The sequence below is a fragment of the Microcaecilia unicolor genome, chromosome 6, assembly GCF_901765095.1.
Source record: "Microcaecilia unicolor chromosome 6, aMicUni1.1, whole genome shotgun sequence".
NCBI lineage: Eukaryota > Metazoa > Chordata > Amphibia > Gymnophiona > Siphonopidae > Microcaecilia > Microcaecilia unicolor.
Window position 1 is genome coordinate 342,436,985 of NC_044036.1, and position 14,256 is coordinate 342,451,240.

The 14,256-nt window shown below is 47.9% G+C and overlaps 1 protein-coding gene across 3 annotated transcripts in view; it reads right to left on the bottom strand.

Annotated features, from left to right (window-relative positions):
- The window catches only part of GAA (glucosidase alpha, acid), a 38,119-nt gene extending 24,454 nt beyond the window's left edge, over window positions 1–13,665 (bottom strand). Inside the window, exons 1-7 of one of the 3 annotated variants that reach the window (XM_030208608.1) lie at window positions 13,586–13,665; window positions 13,351–13,431; window positions 12,271–12,901; window positions 7,425–7,570; window positions 4,437–4,602; window positions 770–866; window positions 371–490 (exon numbers count right to left, since the gene is read on the bottom strand). In XM_030208608.1, coding sequence (XP_030064468.1) covers window positions 371–490; window positions 770–866; window positions 4,437–4,602; window positions 7,425–7,570; window positions 12,271–12,876 — 1,135 coding nt within the window. In that variant the 5' untranslated portion in view covers window positions 12,877–12,901; window positions 13,351–13,431; window positions 13,586–13,665. Of the gene's footprint in view, window positions 1–370; window positions 491–769; window positions 867–4,436; window positions 4,603–7,424; window positions 7,571–12,270; window positions 12,953–13,350; window positions 13,432–13,578 lie in introns of all 3 variants that reach the window. The other 2 variants (XM_030208610.1, XM_030208609.1) reach the window with 2 other exon arrangements.
- Window positions 13,666–14,256: the final 591 nt, after the last annotated feature.

The window sequence follows — 14,256 nt, forward strand, 5'->3', positions numbered from 1 at the left end:
CCTGTATTCTGACCTGTCTCTCTCCTTCATCACCCCCATATTCTACACTGTCTCTTTCCATCCTTCTCCCCACATTCTCAACTCTCCCTATCTCCTCCTTCTTTGCTCTTATCTCCTGAACCCTGTGTTTATCTCTGTTCCTGCTTCTGTACTGGAGCACCAAACCTTCGTTCCCTTTTAATTCTTCATGCCCAAAACTAAGATATAAATCCCATTTTTGGAAGGCACAGCCACCATCTTAAGAAGGAGTGGTTGGGAATGACAATTGATCAGATCACTCCATTTATTTAAAAAAAAAAAAAGGCCACAGGAGTGCTAAGTGGCTAGCTTTTGTGACACTTCGTGGGTGGAAGCTGCTGTAATACTCTACCAATCACATCAAGGAACTGTCGCACGACACTCTTAGGCTCTGGACCTAGGAAGACATAGAAATCCAGGATTCCACCAATTGTTCTCCAAGTCAGCGCAGGTGCGGGTTGCAGAACCACATCTGGGAAAGAGATACCGGGATTAGCCTCACATCTGTAAAAAGAAAGGGTACCTACAGCCCTGCTAGTACACCTCACTCCTGACCCGCATAACCCCAGGCTTTACAGACTTATCTACCATATTCACCTTTAACTAGGCACGTAGAAATCTGAAAACAGGAAGCCCTTTTCCCATGGGAAGGAAGGTCATGGCCAAGAGCCACTGATCTTTCCAGTATACACTAAGAAACGAGAGAGAGAGGGGGGGGGGGGGAGAAAACCTCTGGGAATAGGGCACTTACCCATCGCATTGCTGTTCAGCAGGAAAACGCCATGCGAAGAATCGTCCCCCTCCATGACAAGGTAGAAAGGGTGGGAGCCATAAAGATTGCCATCTGACTAAAGACACAGAGCAGAGTGTCAACCCTGGATTCAGTTCAGGCCATGGAATCTGTACTGGCCACAGGATCGGGTTTCTCCTTGCCCTCTTTACAAATACAAGTAGCAAATTCTCAGCATCCCCTGCTTTCAGCTGTACTGGAAACGGCCAGATGCACAAAGGTCCCATTAAAAATCCGTCTGCGTTTCCAAATCGGTAAAAATTTACCGATTTAGAAACACAGAGGGATTCACAAAGAGAATCACATGCAAATGAGCTGCTCTTTGCTTTTGTGACCCAGCTCATTTGCATGCAATATGGGGGAAGCCAGTCGGTGAGCTGCGCGGAACAGTCAATCGCTATGCATGGTTGCTCTGCGCAAGCTACAGACAGCTCTCATACACGCAGACAAGCTGTGTGTATGAAAGCAGTAAATGTAGCCCTTTTTTTTTTTTAATTCCAAGCACAAAAGCACATTTTTTTTTTGGGTGGGGGGGGTGGACAGACCTGTGTTGGGGCTTCCTGCCTCCCCACTGCTGGGAAAAAGTGGAAAAAGCCTAGAATATGCTCGCTGCTGCTCTCAGCTCTGAGGAATCAGCATCTGGGCTTGGTTCCACCTCCAGCTATTCCTGCTGCTTCCTTCTATTGGCCGGCTGACATCCTGGAATGCACATCTCTCTGAAGATGGACTCTCATTGGCTGGCTGCTGTCCCAACTCCTCCTTCCTGCAGGGCTTCCCTGATGACATCACTCTAGAGCTGTGAGCTGATTGGACCTGAACTTCCTGGTGTCCCCCTCCAGTAGTGAGTGGGCAGGACATCCCAGGCTGACACTGTCCAATTGGTCTCTCTGTTGTGCTTCTAAGCATGGGGGATGCTGTTTCCCAGCAGAGGCTGTCTGACCTTTGTCTTCCTTGCATTTTTGGTAAGTCACCATTACTTTTATGCTTTACATTTACTGCCCCCCCCCCCCCCCCCCATTTCTTGCCTGTAAAATATCATTTGAGAAAAGAATCATGGCACGGCTTTCATACACACAAAGAAGCTGCGTGTAAGCCGGTGTACTTTTTTTGTGTGTGTTCCATCTTTCCTGCCTTGTTTCTCCCCTTCTCCTACTTGCAATAATGAAGAACCGGCAGGTCCAGACCTCCCGTTAAAATTTCCACAGTAAAACTAGGGACTGCTTTTGTGCATGGGGTCAGAAACAGTAGTGCATCGCATTGCATGTTCATTATAATAGTAATTAGCTCATTATAATAGCTTTGCATTCCATTTTCGTTAGCTGCTACCGTGACAGGAAAATGGCTCAGAGAACCCTTTTGTGCACGTCCCGTTTACTACTTGCATGCTAAACCAGATAGAACTAGTTTAAAAACCATGCTGCTGGCTCGTTAAGTTTAGTGCATCTGGCCCTAAAGCTTCAGCAATACCATTAGCAATACAGCATTTATTGACTGCTTTATCCCACTTCAAGTTCCAATGCAGTTTACAAAAGAACACCACATTACAAAATAATAAAATAAAAACAGAAAAATATAAAAGCAAAAAACAAAAATAAATAAAGAATGAAAAAGCTATAACAAACCCCCAAACCATTCTGATCTAATTTTACAAAATAAGAGTTTTCAGCTTTTTACGAAATGGTAGATAATTTAAATTTGTTCTTATGAATAAAGGTAGAGAATTAAATTTAAAAACAAAAGTCACAGATGTGGGTGGGTGAAGCAACAATTGATCTTGTAAACGAGAAAAATGACTCAATGACGGAACCATCGGGAAGCTGATTACTAATTCAAAAGAGAGACCAACAAGCAAGCTTATTTAAACAATTCCTGCGCCCTTACAGGCAGCCAGTGTAGTTTTGCTAAAAAAGGTGAAACCCACTATGAAATTTCTTAATCCTGTAAATTAAGTGGGCTGAAGCATTCAGCCCCTCCTTACCTCTCTACCCTCATTTCCCCTTACGTTCCTACCTGTAACTTCCGCTCTCAAGACAAATCCCTCCTCTCAGTACCCTTCTCCACCACCGCCAACTCCAGACTCCACCCTTTCTGCCTCGCCTCACCCCCATGCTTGGAATAAACTCCCTGAACCCATACGCCAGGCCCCCTCCCTGCCCATCTTCAAATCCTTGCTCAAAGCCCACCTCTTCAATGTCGCCTTCGGCACCTAACCACTCTACCTCTACTCAGGAAATCTTGACTGCCCCAACTTGACATTTCATCCTTTAGATTGTAAGCTCCTTCGAGCAGGGACTGTCCTTCTTTGTTAAACTGTACAGAGCTGCGTAACCCTAGTAGCGCTCTAGAAATGTTAAGTAGTAGTAAGTTGATTTAATAACACATAGGCCTAAATAAAGAACATTACAATAATGAAGCTGAGATAATATCAGCATCTGAACCAGCAAGGCAATCAGTGTAAACAAAGTTCTGTCCTGAATCCCGCCCAGGACTGCAGGTGACCTCTCCTGCTTGAACTGCTGAATATGGGGGATAACCCGGATGCAGTGGCGTAGCGGGAGCGGCTGCCACCCGGGGCGGATCGCCGCTGCACCCCCCCCCCCCCCGGTGCAGCGCCACCCCATTGACACAGTCCGCACCTGCCTACGAGCTCCGTCCATCTGCAGACGAAGATGGCACCCCCCCCCCACCGGCGTGGACCCCCCCCCTGCATAGCGCCACCCCCCCCCCCGACACGGTCCCCACCTGCCTACGAGCTCCATCCATCTGCAGCGCTGCTGTAAAGAAGAAATCGCTTCGTCGGCCCTTCCCTCACTCACTGTGTCCCGCTCTTGAGGAAATAGGAAGTTACGTCAGAGGGCGGGACACAGTGAGTGAGGGAAGGGCCGACGAAGTGATTTCTTCTTTATAGCAGCGCTGCAGATGGATGGAGCTCGTAGGCAGGTGGGGACTGTGTCGGGGGGGGGGGGGGTGTGGCGCTATGCCAGGGGGGGGGGGTGGACGGATGCACCCCCTCACCCGTTGACACCCGGGGCGGACCGCCCCCACCGCCCCGCCCTTGCTACGCCACTGCCCGGATGCTCCTTCTCTTGCTATATCTTGTTTCCTACTGCCCACTCTGACCCCTGGGCTCATCTCATCAGGGCCTTTTAACTACCCCTCCCTTTTCCATTATTCCCACTGTCGCACTGCGTCACTCAATTTTCTCTGTTCAAGCTCCCCAGCTTTGGAACAAACTGCCACTACGTCTAAAGACCTTCCCTTAAAACAGCTTAAAACAGACCTGAAGACCTACCTTTTTCTGGAAGCTTGGAATGTGTTTACCTTCCTTTTTCCTTTCCTTTCCTAATCAATATTGTAGTTCTCCCCAGTTTCCCTTTGCGCCAGCCTGTTAGTTGGGTTACTATATTATGTGTTCTTTCCTTTTCTCCCCATTTTTAGCTTGTAAGCTGCCAAGACACACTGCAGATTGGTGGGATAGAAAATTACTTAAACTTGAAAGTAAGAAATGCCCGATGGGATCCTGACCCACGTCTGGCCAGACATGTCTCCCTGGTTCCTGCAACGCCAATCGGACTAGGGAAACTGTTGCCCCAGTCTTGCCCCTAACCCCCATTTTTGCCTTCTTTACCTTGGGTGCCATGTCCCGGTTCCAAAGAGTGACTCTGGACCAGTTGATGTTCAGCATCAGTGAAGTCAAGTGCTCGCCAAGCCCGAAGATGTAGTGGGAGGGCAGCGAGGTGGAGATCTGGAGGAACTGGTCAGCAAAGAAGAGGGGAGCAACGGTGGTGTTCAGGCTGGGAAAGGGAGGAAGAAAATATGGGTAATAATGAGCTGAAACACAGGAACACACAGCACACTCAGTGCAAGGCAGAAACCCTTCCACCCCACACAAAGAATGAAAGTGGAGGAGGGGGGTGCCAGGGCATCTCGGGCACAGAAGGAAACTCCAGTGCTGCCTCAGGTTTCCTAGAGTTTTAAATGTATTTATTTATTGGGATTTATTAACCGCCTTTATGAAGAGATTCGCCCAAGGCGGTGTACAGTAGGTACAGTTTAACATAAAACTTACAATTTTGTTAACAGCATAACAATAATCAAACATATAAACGGCGAGTGACCGTACTCACTCGCAAATGCGCAGTAGAGACTTCCCTCTCTGCCCCGCCCCCGCTTCAATACGTGATGATGGGGGCGGGACAGAGAAGGAAGTCTCTACTGGCATGCTGCAGACGTCGGAACCGCTCCCCCTCCCCCGGAGTCGCCGCCGCCCCTCCATCTGGCCAGAGCACTGTGAACTTACATCAGCACGCAGCAGCAGGCACATCAGCAAAGCTGCCGTCGGGCTTCCTTCTCTGCCTTTGTCCCGCCCTCGCCGACGTTACGTCACACGAGGGCGGGACACAGGCAGAGAAGGAAGCCCGCCCCGACGGCAGCTTTGCTGATGTGCCTGCTGCTGCAAGTTTACAGTGCTGCTCGGGCTGGGTGGAGGGGCGGCGACTCCGGGGGGGGGGGGGGGGCTCGGTAACCCCCCCATTCCAAAAGTAACCCGTTGTCACGGGCTCAACGGCTAGTATAAAATAACCAAGCATAAACATAAATACAATAAATGAGGTAAACTTGAAAACAATAAGTTGAAACCAAATACTAGAACTACCGTGAAACTGCATTTAACAGCGTTCGAATTCAAATATCAGAGATATAATACAATATAATACATGACAGACCTCAAAGATCTACCAACCGGGAACATAGCGGGATCATCGCGAATGTACCTAAATCTCCATTACCAACAGCCGTGAAAACAACATAAACTTCCGGAAATCTCTCAAAACTAACCTGTTCGAAAAGGCATACCCTACCCACCCAACATAAATGTCTACACCCTGCAACACAACGAAACCAAGGCTCGGAACAAACATAAAATAACTCTTCCTTTCTACGATCCCCTAACGTGTCTGTCACATACGAACCTTATTCTACCTCGAAATTACTTTGTATTTGTTCATATCGGAATTGGTGAATGCCTTTACGGTTCTATGTAAGCCACATTGAGCCTGCGAATAGGTGGGAAAATGTGGGATACAAATGTAACAAACAAATAAATAAAAATGTTAGCATAATACTAATGATACACCTAGAGGGGCATAATCGAACGTCGCCGGCGAAATAGATTTCCAGTGATCTATTTTGGCGGCGGCGCAACAGCTGGCCGGAACCGTATTTTCGAAAAACATGGCCGGCTATCTTTTTTTTTTTCCGATAATATGGTTTAGCCCGGCCAAATACTAGAGTTCGCCAGGTTTGAGATGGCTGGTTTTGTTTTTCAGCGATAATGGAAAAAAATGCCGGCCATCTCAAACCCGGCAAAATCCAAGGCATTTGGTCGTGGGAGGAACCAGCATTTGTAATGCACTGGTCCCCCTCACATGCCAGGGCACCCTAGGGGGCACTTCTAAAAATGTTTAAAAAATACGAAAAAAAAGCTCCCAGGTGCATAGCTCCCTTACCTTGGGTGCTGAGCCCCCCAAATCCCCCCCCAAACCCACTCCCCACAACTCTACACCATTACCATAGCCCTTATGGGTGAAGGGGGGCACCTACATGTGGGTACAGTGGGTTTTGGGGGGGTTTGAGGGCTTAACATTTACCACCACAAGTGCAACAGGTAGGGGGGGGGGTGGACGTGAGTCTGCCTGCCTGAAGTGCACTGCACCCATTAAAAACTGCTCCAGGGACTTGCATACTGCTGTGAGGGAGCTGGGTATGACATTTGAGGCTGGCATACAGGCTGGTAAAAAAAAGGTTTTGATTTGTATTTTTTAGTGTGGGAGGGGGTTGGTGACCACTGGGGGACTACAGGGAGGTCATCCCCCATTCTCTCCGGTGGTCATCTGGTCAGTTGGGGCACCTTTTTGAGGCTTGGTCGTGAAAATAAGAGGACCAAGCCGGCAAAATACTGCTTAACGCCATTTGTTTCCATTAATCCGCGAAAGCCGGCCATCTTGCAGCCACGCCCATGCCCCGCCTTCGCTTCGCCGGCGACATGCCCCTTTGAACTTTCGCCGGCGAGGCAACGGGAAAGCGGCGATGCTGTCAAAAAAGCAGCTTTCGATTATACCGATTTCGTCGCTTTTCCGAGATCGCCGGCCATCTCCCGATTTATGTCGGAAGATGGCCGGCGATCACTTTCGAAAATGAGCTGGCTAATAAACAATGCATTACAGCATTCAACTAACATAGACATGATGTTAAAGATGTTATGATTTTCCTGCATTAGGGAATGTCGTTTGTCTAGTATTGGACATGTAAACTTATGTATGTAACAGTTGTAACCCGCCTTGAACCATGGCATGGTGCAGGATAGGCATTTTTTTTTTTTTTTAAATAAATAAATAAATAAAAGACACAAATAGAACACGACTATTCAAAAAAAAAAAAAAAACACAAAATAATTTGCTCTTTTTAACAACTGACATTCAGGTTTTTAATTCCAGAGTTGTATCAACGACCTGGGAAGTTGGAGGACCTTTCACCACAGAGCTCGTTAGGTCCGACTCGGCTCTCCACACCCCTTCCAGCTCTGTCCCACAGTTGTGACATCAGTAAAAGCACTTACAGAACCAGCCCGCTGGATCGCCTTTGTATAATGAGACCAAAGGGATGAGCAGAGAATTGGACATCGTACAGCTTCCCAGCGGCCCAGCCACTCCCAGACGCGGTTTGGACTGGAACCTCGTAGCGGTTCTTAGCTGGATCTTTGATCTAAAAACAAAGATACCATTAGGGAAGGGCTTCCCAGTCCACTACAGCAGTCCTGTGCCAGGCTGAAGTATAGAATAAACAGAGAGATTATCAAGCTTATGAACTGGAAATCAAGGCAGGAAACAGATACATTTAGGCGTTTATTTTTCAGTGTTTTCATGGTCCAGATCCTATTGATGATGACCTTTTTCAGTTGACTCAAACACACTTTTTCCAGGAGCTACCACCACACTCTCCCCTACCCTCAAAACACCACCTGCTCTCTACCATCTCCCCCCCCACACACAAAAAAACCCCACACATGCCCTCTACCCTCCAAAAAAAACCCACACCACTTGCTCTCTTCCCTCTCCCCCCCAAAACACCACCTGCTCTCTCCTTCCCCCCAAAAAAACACAGCCTGCCCTCTCCCCCAAAAAAGACCATGTCCTCTTCCCTCTCCCTCCCACAAAATCCACCACCTGCCCTCACCCCTCCCCAAAAACTACCTGCTCACTCCCCTCTCCCTCCCACAAAAACCACATGCCCTCTCCCCTGTCCCTTCCATAAAAACCACCACCTGCTTTCTACCCTCTTCCCCCCACATAAAACTACCACCTGCTTTGTCCCATCTTCCCCCATCAACCAAAAACCACCACCTGCCTTCTCCCCTCTTCCCCCTCACAAAAAAACATCTGTTGTTTCCTCCCTCCCCTCCCACAAAAACCACCACCTGCCCTCATCCCTCTCCCTCCCACAAAATCCACCATCTGCCCTCTTTCCCTCCCCTCCCATAAAAACCACCACCTGCTTTGTCCCATCTTCCCCCATCAACCAAAAACCACCACCTGCCTTCTCCCCTTCCCCTCCCACAAAAACCACCACCTGCCCTCTTCCCCCTCCCCTAGGTATTTGGACTACTATAACAGAATGAACAATTTTTATTGGGGTGCAGGAGTGGTGTAATGGTTAGCGCAGTCAGGTGAGATCCTGGGGAACTGGGTTCAGTTTCAAACTGTGGCTCCTTGTGACCCTGGACAAGTCACTTAAACCTTCATTGCTCCAGGAACAGAAGGTTAGAAACCTACTAGAAGGTACCTGCATGTAATATGCAAACTGCTTTAATTGCACCAGAGAAATGAGGTGTATCAAAGCCCATCCCTTTACCAGCTGAGTAGGCAGAAAAGCTTTAAAACAGGGAAGCAAGACGGGCCAAGTACTGGGAGTGGCTGCTGTTGCTATGTATTGTACACTTTAGTGAGGCTTGAAACTGTAGTTAGAATTAGGGGGGGGGGGGGAGAAACAGCAGGATGAAATAGGTTCAATGCTGGCAGGTAGAGGGGGTCTTGATGCTGTATAAAAATGAAATTTGGATTTGGTATTGCTGTTTTGGATACTGGTATGTAAGACTGATATGGCTTGTTTTATGATGTTTTTTTTCATAAAGTCTTTATTGGATTCCCCCCTCCCCCCACCCCCACACACACACCTTTCTCCTTATCCTTGCCCCTACAGCTTTCAAAGTCCAGGAAAAAAGCTCAAAAGCAGATCCGAGAGAAAGAAAGAGAGAGATTGAGGGGCAGGGGGATTTTTCCTGCATCATTTGGTGAAAGACTTGTTTCTTAACTGGAGCTTTATCATTTAAAACCCCAAAGAAATGCTAAAATAATTCATTTGCACATAGGATTTTTTTTTTTTTTACTAATGAGATATTGAAAAACAAGTACATACAATGACTAATTTATTTACATGAATTCCACAGCCTGTTTCCAGGCAGGTTAATGTTCTCAGCACAGGTGAGGTAACCTCATCCCATCTAGGGCCTGACATTGAAACCTTCACAAGTGCAGGGCCGCCGGAGAGACTGGGCAGGGGCAGGCCCCCCTCCCCCAGGATCACCGCTGTTGCCAACATCGCTAAAACAACAAAACCTCGCTAGCGCCTGCTTCATTGCTCTCCGAAACGGGCCACTTTTACTAGAATTATAATATTCTAAAGGACCTGTTAAGCCGTGGTATAGGCACACTATTGTTTTTAGCTCTTTTATTAGATTGTAAGCTCTTCGAGCAGGGACTGTCTTTCTTCTATGTTTGTGCAGCGCTGCGTATGCCTTGTAGCGCTATAGAAATGCTAAATAGTAGTAGTAGTAGTACTTGTGACCTGGATTGGCCAATGTTGGAAACGGGATGCTGGGCTTGATGGACCTTTGGTCTGTCCCAGTATGGCAATACTTATGCACTTAGGATTCTGAATGGAATCTTGCTAGTCTTTGGGATTCTATATGGAATGTTGCTACACTTTGAAATTCTGCATGGAATCTTGTTATTCTTTAGAATTCTAGAATCTTGCTACTCTTTGGGGTTCTGCATGGAATGTTGCTACTATTTGGGTTTCTGCCAGGTACTTGCCCCTACGTCTTGCCCCATCCTTGGCCACCTTTAAATCTAGACTGAAAGCCCACCTCTTTAACATTGCTTTTGACTCGTAACCACTTGTAACCACTCGCCTCCACCTACCCTCCTCTCCTCCTTCCTGTACACATTAATTGATTTGATTTGCTTACTTTATTTTTTGTCTATTAGATTGTAAGCTCTTCGAGCAGGGACTGTCTTTCTTCTATGTTTGTGCAGCGCTGCGTATGCCTTGTAGCGCTATAGAAATGCTAAATAGTAGTAGTAGTAGTGTTGCCGCCCCCCCCCCCCACCCAGAATCGTCACCCGCCTACCCCAACTGCAAATACCTTGGGCTGGCGGGGATCCCGAGGCCCCAACAGCAGAAGAGGTCTTCCTCCAGCGCTGTTCTTTCCTCTGCGGCAGCTTTTTCTCTCACGTCACCTACACGTGGCGGCCTGAGGGCAATGCGGCTGAGGAAAGAGCAGCGCTGAAGGAAGACATCTTCTGCTGGCAGGGACCCCCACCAACCAAACCAGACATCCCGCTGTGTCTTCTCCGCCAGGTCCTCCCCAACCTCCAAGGGGGGCCCAGCGCCAGTTTCCTGCTTCTGTCGGGACGCGAGCACCTGGGTCCCGCCAGGAGCAGGAGAGAGACCCCAGCGCCGGGCCCCCTTTGCACGACTGAGCCAATTCCCCCCGCCTCCCCCTCTCAACAGCCCTGCACAAGTGTAGTAGCTCCATAAGCCATTCACAACTAAGGACAGGAAAGAGATGTTTTCGACCTCTTGTTCTTTCACAGAAAGCAGTACAGGGGAGGGGCCAAGCTGGTGACAACGGCAGACATTGCTCACCACAAGCAACGTGGAGGTTTTGCTCAGCCTAGAGCATTGCAGGACACCCCAAAAGACCTGGATGTGAGCAGGCAGCCGCGCTGAGAACAGTGGTGGGAATGCAAGAATTCCCCCACAGTGACGGCCGAGACTGCACTGATGTTTCCAAGGGAATGTACTTTGGGTTTCTGGTGAGGCTGTGACTGAACAGAGCCAGTGGAACTCGAAGCTCAGTGTAAAGGGCTGATGAAACTGAATACGATAACCCTGGAGGAACTAGGGGAAGCTCTAGCAGATTTGCAGTCACACAGAAGACAACATTAGATAAGTCTGGGGAAAGAAGATGGCGCAACTAGTGGATCTGTGGACCTGCAATGCTGCCTTAACCACGGACAGGTTAGTTTTCAGGGGAACCACAGGCTGCATCACTTAACATAGATGAGAAATGTGGATCTTCGGCGATGCTGGCACTACACTTAATATTACCATACAATTTTGCGCATCAGCTCTTGAATGGGCAACAGCTGAACTTCACCGTTCTCCATATAAAATATTCTCCTCTCCTCAGAACCTGCCCAAGCCCACACAAGGGCTGTAACAATTTATACATCCAAACGTTAAGCATTTATTATAGGACTCGTACCACACAGGTCATTTTCAGTACTGACCCGGAGGAGTTTGTTCATGTACACACAAAGATTCTAGAAAATTAGATCAGAAGTTACGTCTTGTGAACCTCCCTCGAGATCTTACGTCTTGTGAACCCTCCCTCGAGATCTTTGATGGACACAGTGAAGAGATATTTTGCAGAATTACTGTGTATTTCCAGGGAAACCGCGCTCCCTATCTTACAGCGATTCTAGCGGACAAGTGACAACTGACATGGACTTACAAGATGGCTGTGGACTGGCCAACCTGGGACAAAGTTGAAAATCTCCCACTTGCAAATTGCCCCTCCGCTAACCTGAACTGCAACACCAGCTTTCCGCTGGTTGAGAATCTGTTGGGGGGGGGGGGGGGAGGTGCTGTCCAGAGGCTGGGCTGACAATAGTGGAAGTGTTCTCCACCTGTTGCTGGCCTAGGAGCAGGGAGTTTCCAGCAGAATACAGTTTCATCAAGAAATTCAGTCATATAGAATGCTGAAATCTAACAACGCAACAGTTAAATCCACTGAGAAGTAGCGGGTGGGAAAGGGAGTGGTCTATGCAGTCCTGCTGATTATTTGTTGGGATGTAATGCCTTTTGTTTTTTACCACTTTGTATATTACTCTTTCTATAAAGTGTGTTGCCTGTCAAGTTAAACAGTTAAAAAAAAAAGATGTTTAGAAGTTTAGTTTATGCCTCAAAAATGTCAAACACCGCCTTATGAAAATACTTATATTTCCAGCTTAGAGAATCAGAAGGCCCTATTTATTCGAGCTGCTGGTAGCCAGAGTGGTCAGTGGTTACATGCCCCCTCGTTTTCATGCCTTGGATTCCCCCACACCGCCGCTACTTACTGTGAAACGCAGCCTACTTGCAGTCTCAAACAGCACCTCCAACTGCAGCACAGGGATGTCATTTGGCATAAAGGTGGGCAACGCACGACTCAGGGTGGCCGTGTAGCCTCTGTCTGTAGAAGTAAGATTCTTCATTTCATAGCTGGGGTAGTTGGATGGCAGGAAGCACCAGGGTTGCCCCGAATAAGGGTTGCTGCCAGTAGGGAGAAAGCAGCAGCCCCGGGCCTCACACTGTGCTTTTGTGAGGATCTTCCCAAGTGCACAATCAAACCTGCTATCTGGGCAGATATTGCACTGTGGAGGTGGTGGAGGTGTCTCAGCCTCCATCGCTGGTACTTCTTCATGCCTGTGTGCCTGCTTTTCTTCCCCTACATGAGCGTGGATATGTCTGTACGTCTTCCATTCCACAGGAGCCGCTTGGAGGACCCTGCCACCCACAACTGCTCCAGAAACAGGTGAATCCCAGCAAAGGAGCAACAGAGCCAAGCCAAGGAAACATCCGAACACCATATAAGCAGCGCTCCGCCTGCCCTGTGGAGTAGCAGCTGCCAGCAGCTCTCTTTCTAAGGGCCGTGGAGACTTTTTGTGTTCAGTTGGCACCGACATTCTTGCAGGCAGGTAAGTCGCCTACCTGTGGGGAGAAAGAGCCTTGAGTTCAGGACTGTACCATCAGTTTCCAATCCTGCGGATTAAATAAAACTTCAATAAATCACATTTTAAAATAGTTATTAAAGTCAAAGAGCCAAGTTATCCATACAGAATTATCCAACATGATGTGTCCCTCGACTTCAGCATGGCCAAAAAGGGACTTGAAAACAATCTGGTATTTAATTGGTGTTTGTTTTCTTTGGTTTGCCTTGACGGAATATTATTTTGGGAAGTGGATTAAAACCCAGATCCACTACATCTCCCGCATTGGAGCCAACTTTTCAAAATTATTGGGGGTGCTAAGCCCAATGGAAATAACCCCTCCCTGGACACATACAAGGAATTTTTTTCAATATTGGGGGTGCTCAAGCACCCACAGAGTCAGCTCCAATCATCTCCAGGATCCACTTTTAGTGGGATCTGGGGTTTTACCTTATAAGCCAGCAGACAGAGACAGCCTGGGGCTGGTTCCTCTTGCAGAAGAGACACGATCTCCGGATCTGAGCACCTGACCTGAGTAAACAAACAAGTACAAAAAAAATCAGTTTAAGCAACTAGATCCCAATGCAAACAACCAATCCTCCTGCTCTGTCCTCTCCAGCCCTCCCTTGCCCGTCTATCTCTACTGCAGGCTCAGAATTCACATATTCAGCTCTTTACCTCGTACCCCTGAGAACTTATATCAGCCCCGCATCTGCATAGAAGCTTCCCCGGGGACATGCGGCACGTGATTAGCATCAACCCGCGTGACCATCGAGAGATCACATGCTCCCCAGGTCACGTGATTGGTGGGCAGTGCTGCTGTGTGCGTTTCATCATTGTCCTGCTGCTACTATGCAAAGAATAGGACGTTTGTCAAAGCTGCATTGGCTCAGGGTCCCTTAGCTGACAGTTATATACTGTGACCTGCCAGCTCTGCCCTGTAGGGTCATTTTAGGGACTTTTCTCTTGTATTGCTCAAGCAGGTAGAAGGGTTTCTAGAGGGTGCAGCATGGTTCCTGCTTTTCCTGAGCCAGCACTAAGGAATGAGTTATTAACCTGTGCTATTTATCTCATGGCAGCACCAAGTCCTACTATCTGTTGGGAAACAGAACATGTATCTTGATGTCTGCCAACTTTGTGCTGCAGTATCCCTTTTTAACTTATTCACACAAATTGCTTTCCTGTTCACGTTTTATCTCGATTGATGTTGGGTGTTTATGGCCTCCAACTTAAGGCCAGTGCAAAGTCCTAACAGAGCTACGAGACGGAAGCAATTTTGGGTGACGTCGGAGTTGGTAAAAATGTACAGACTCCTACTCCTGCTTCAAAATGATAATATATGGTAAATTTATGCTT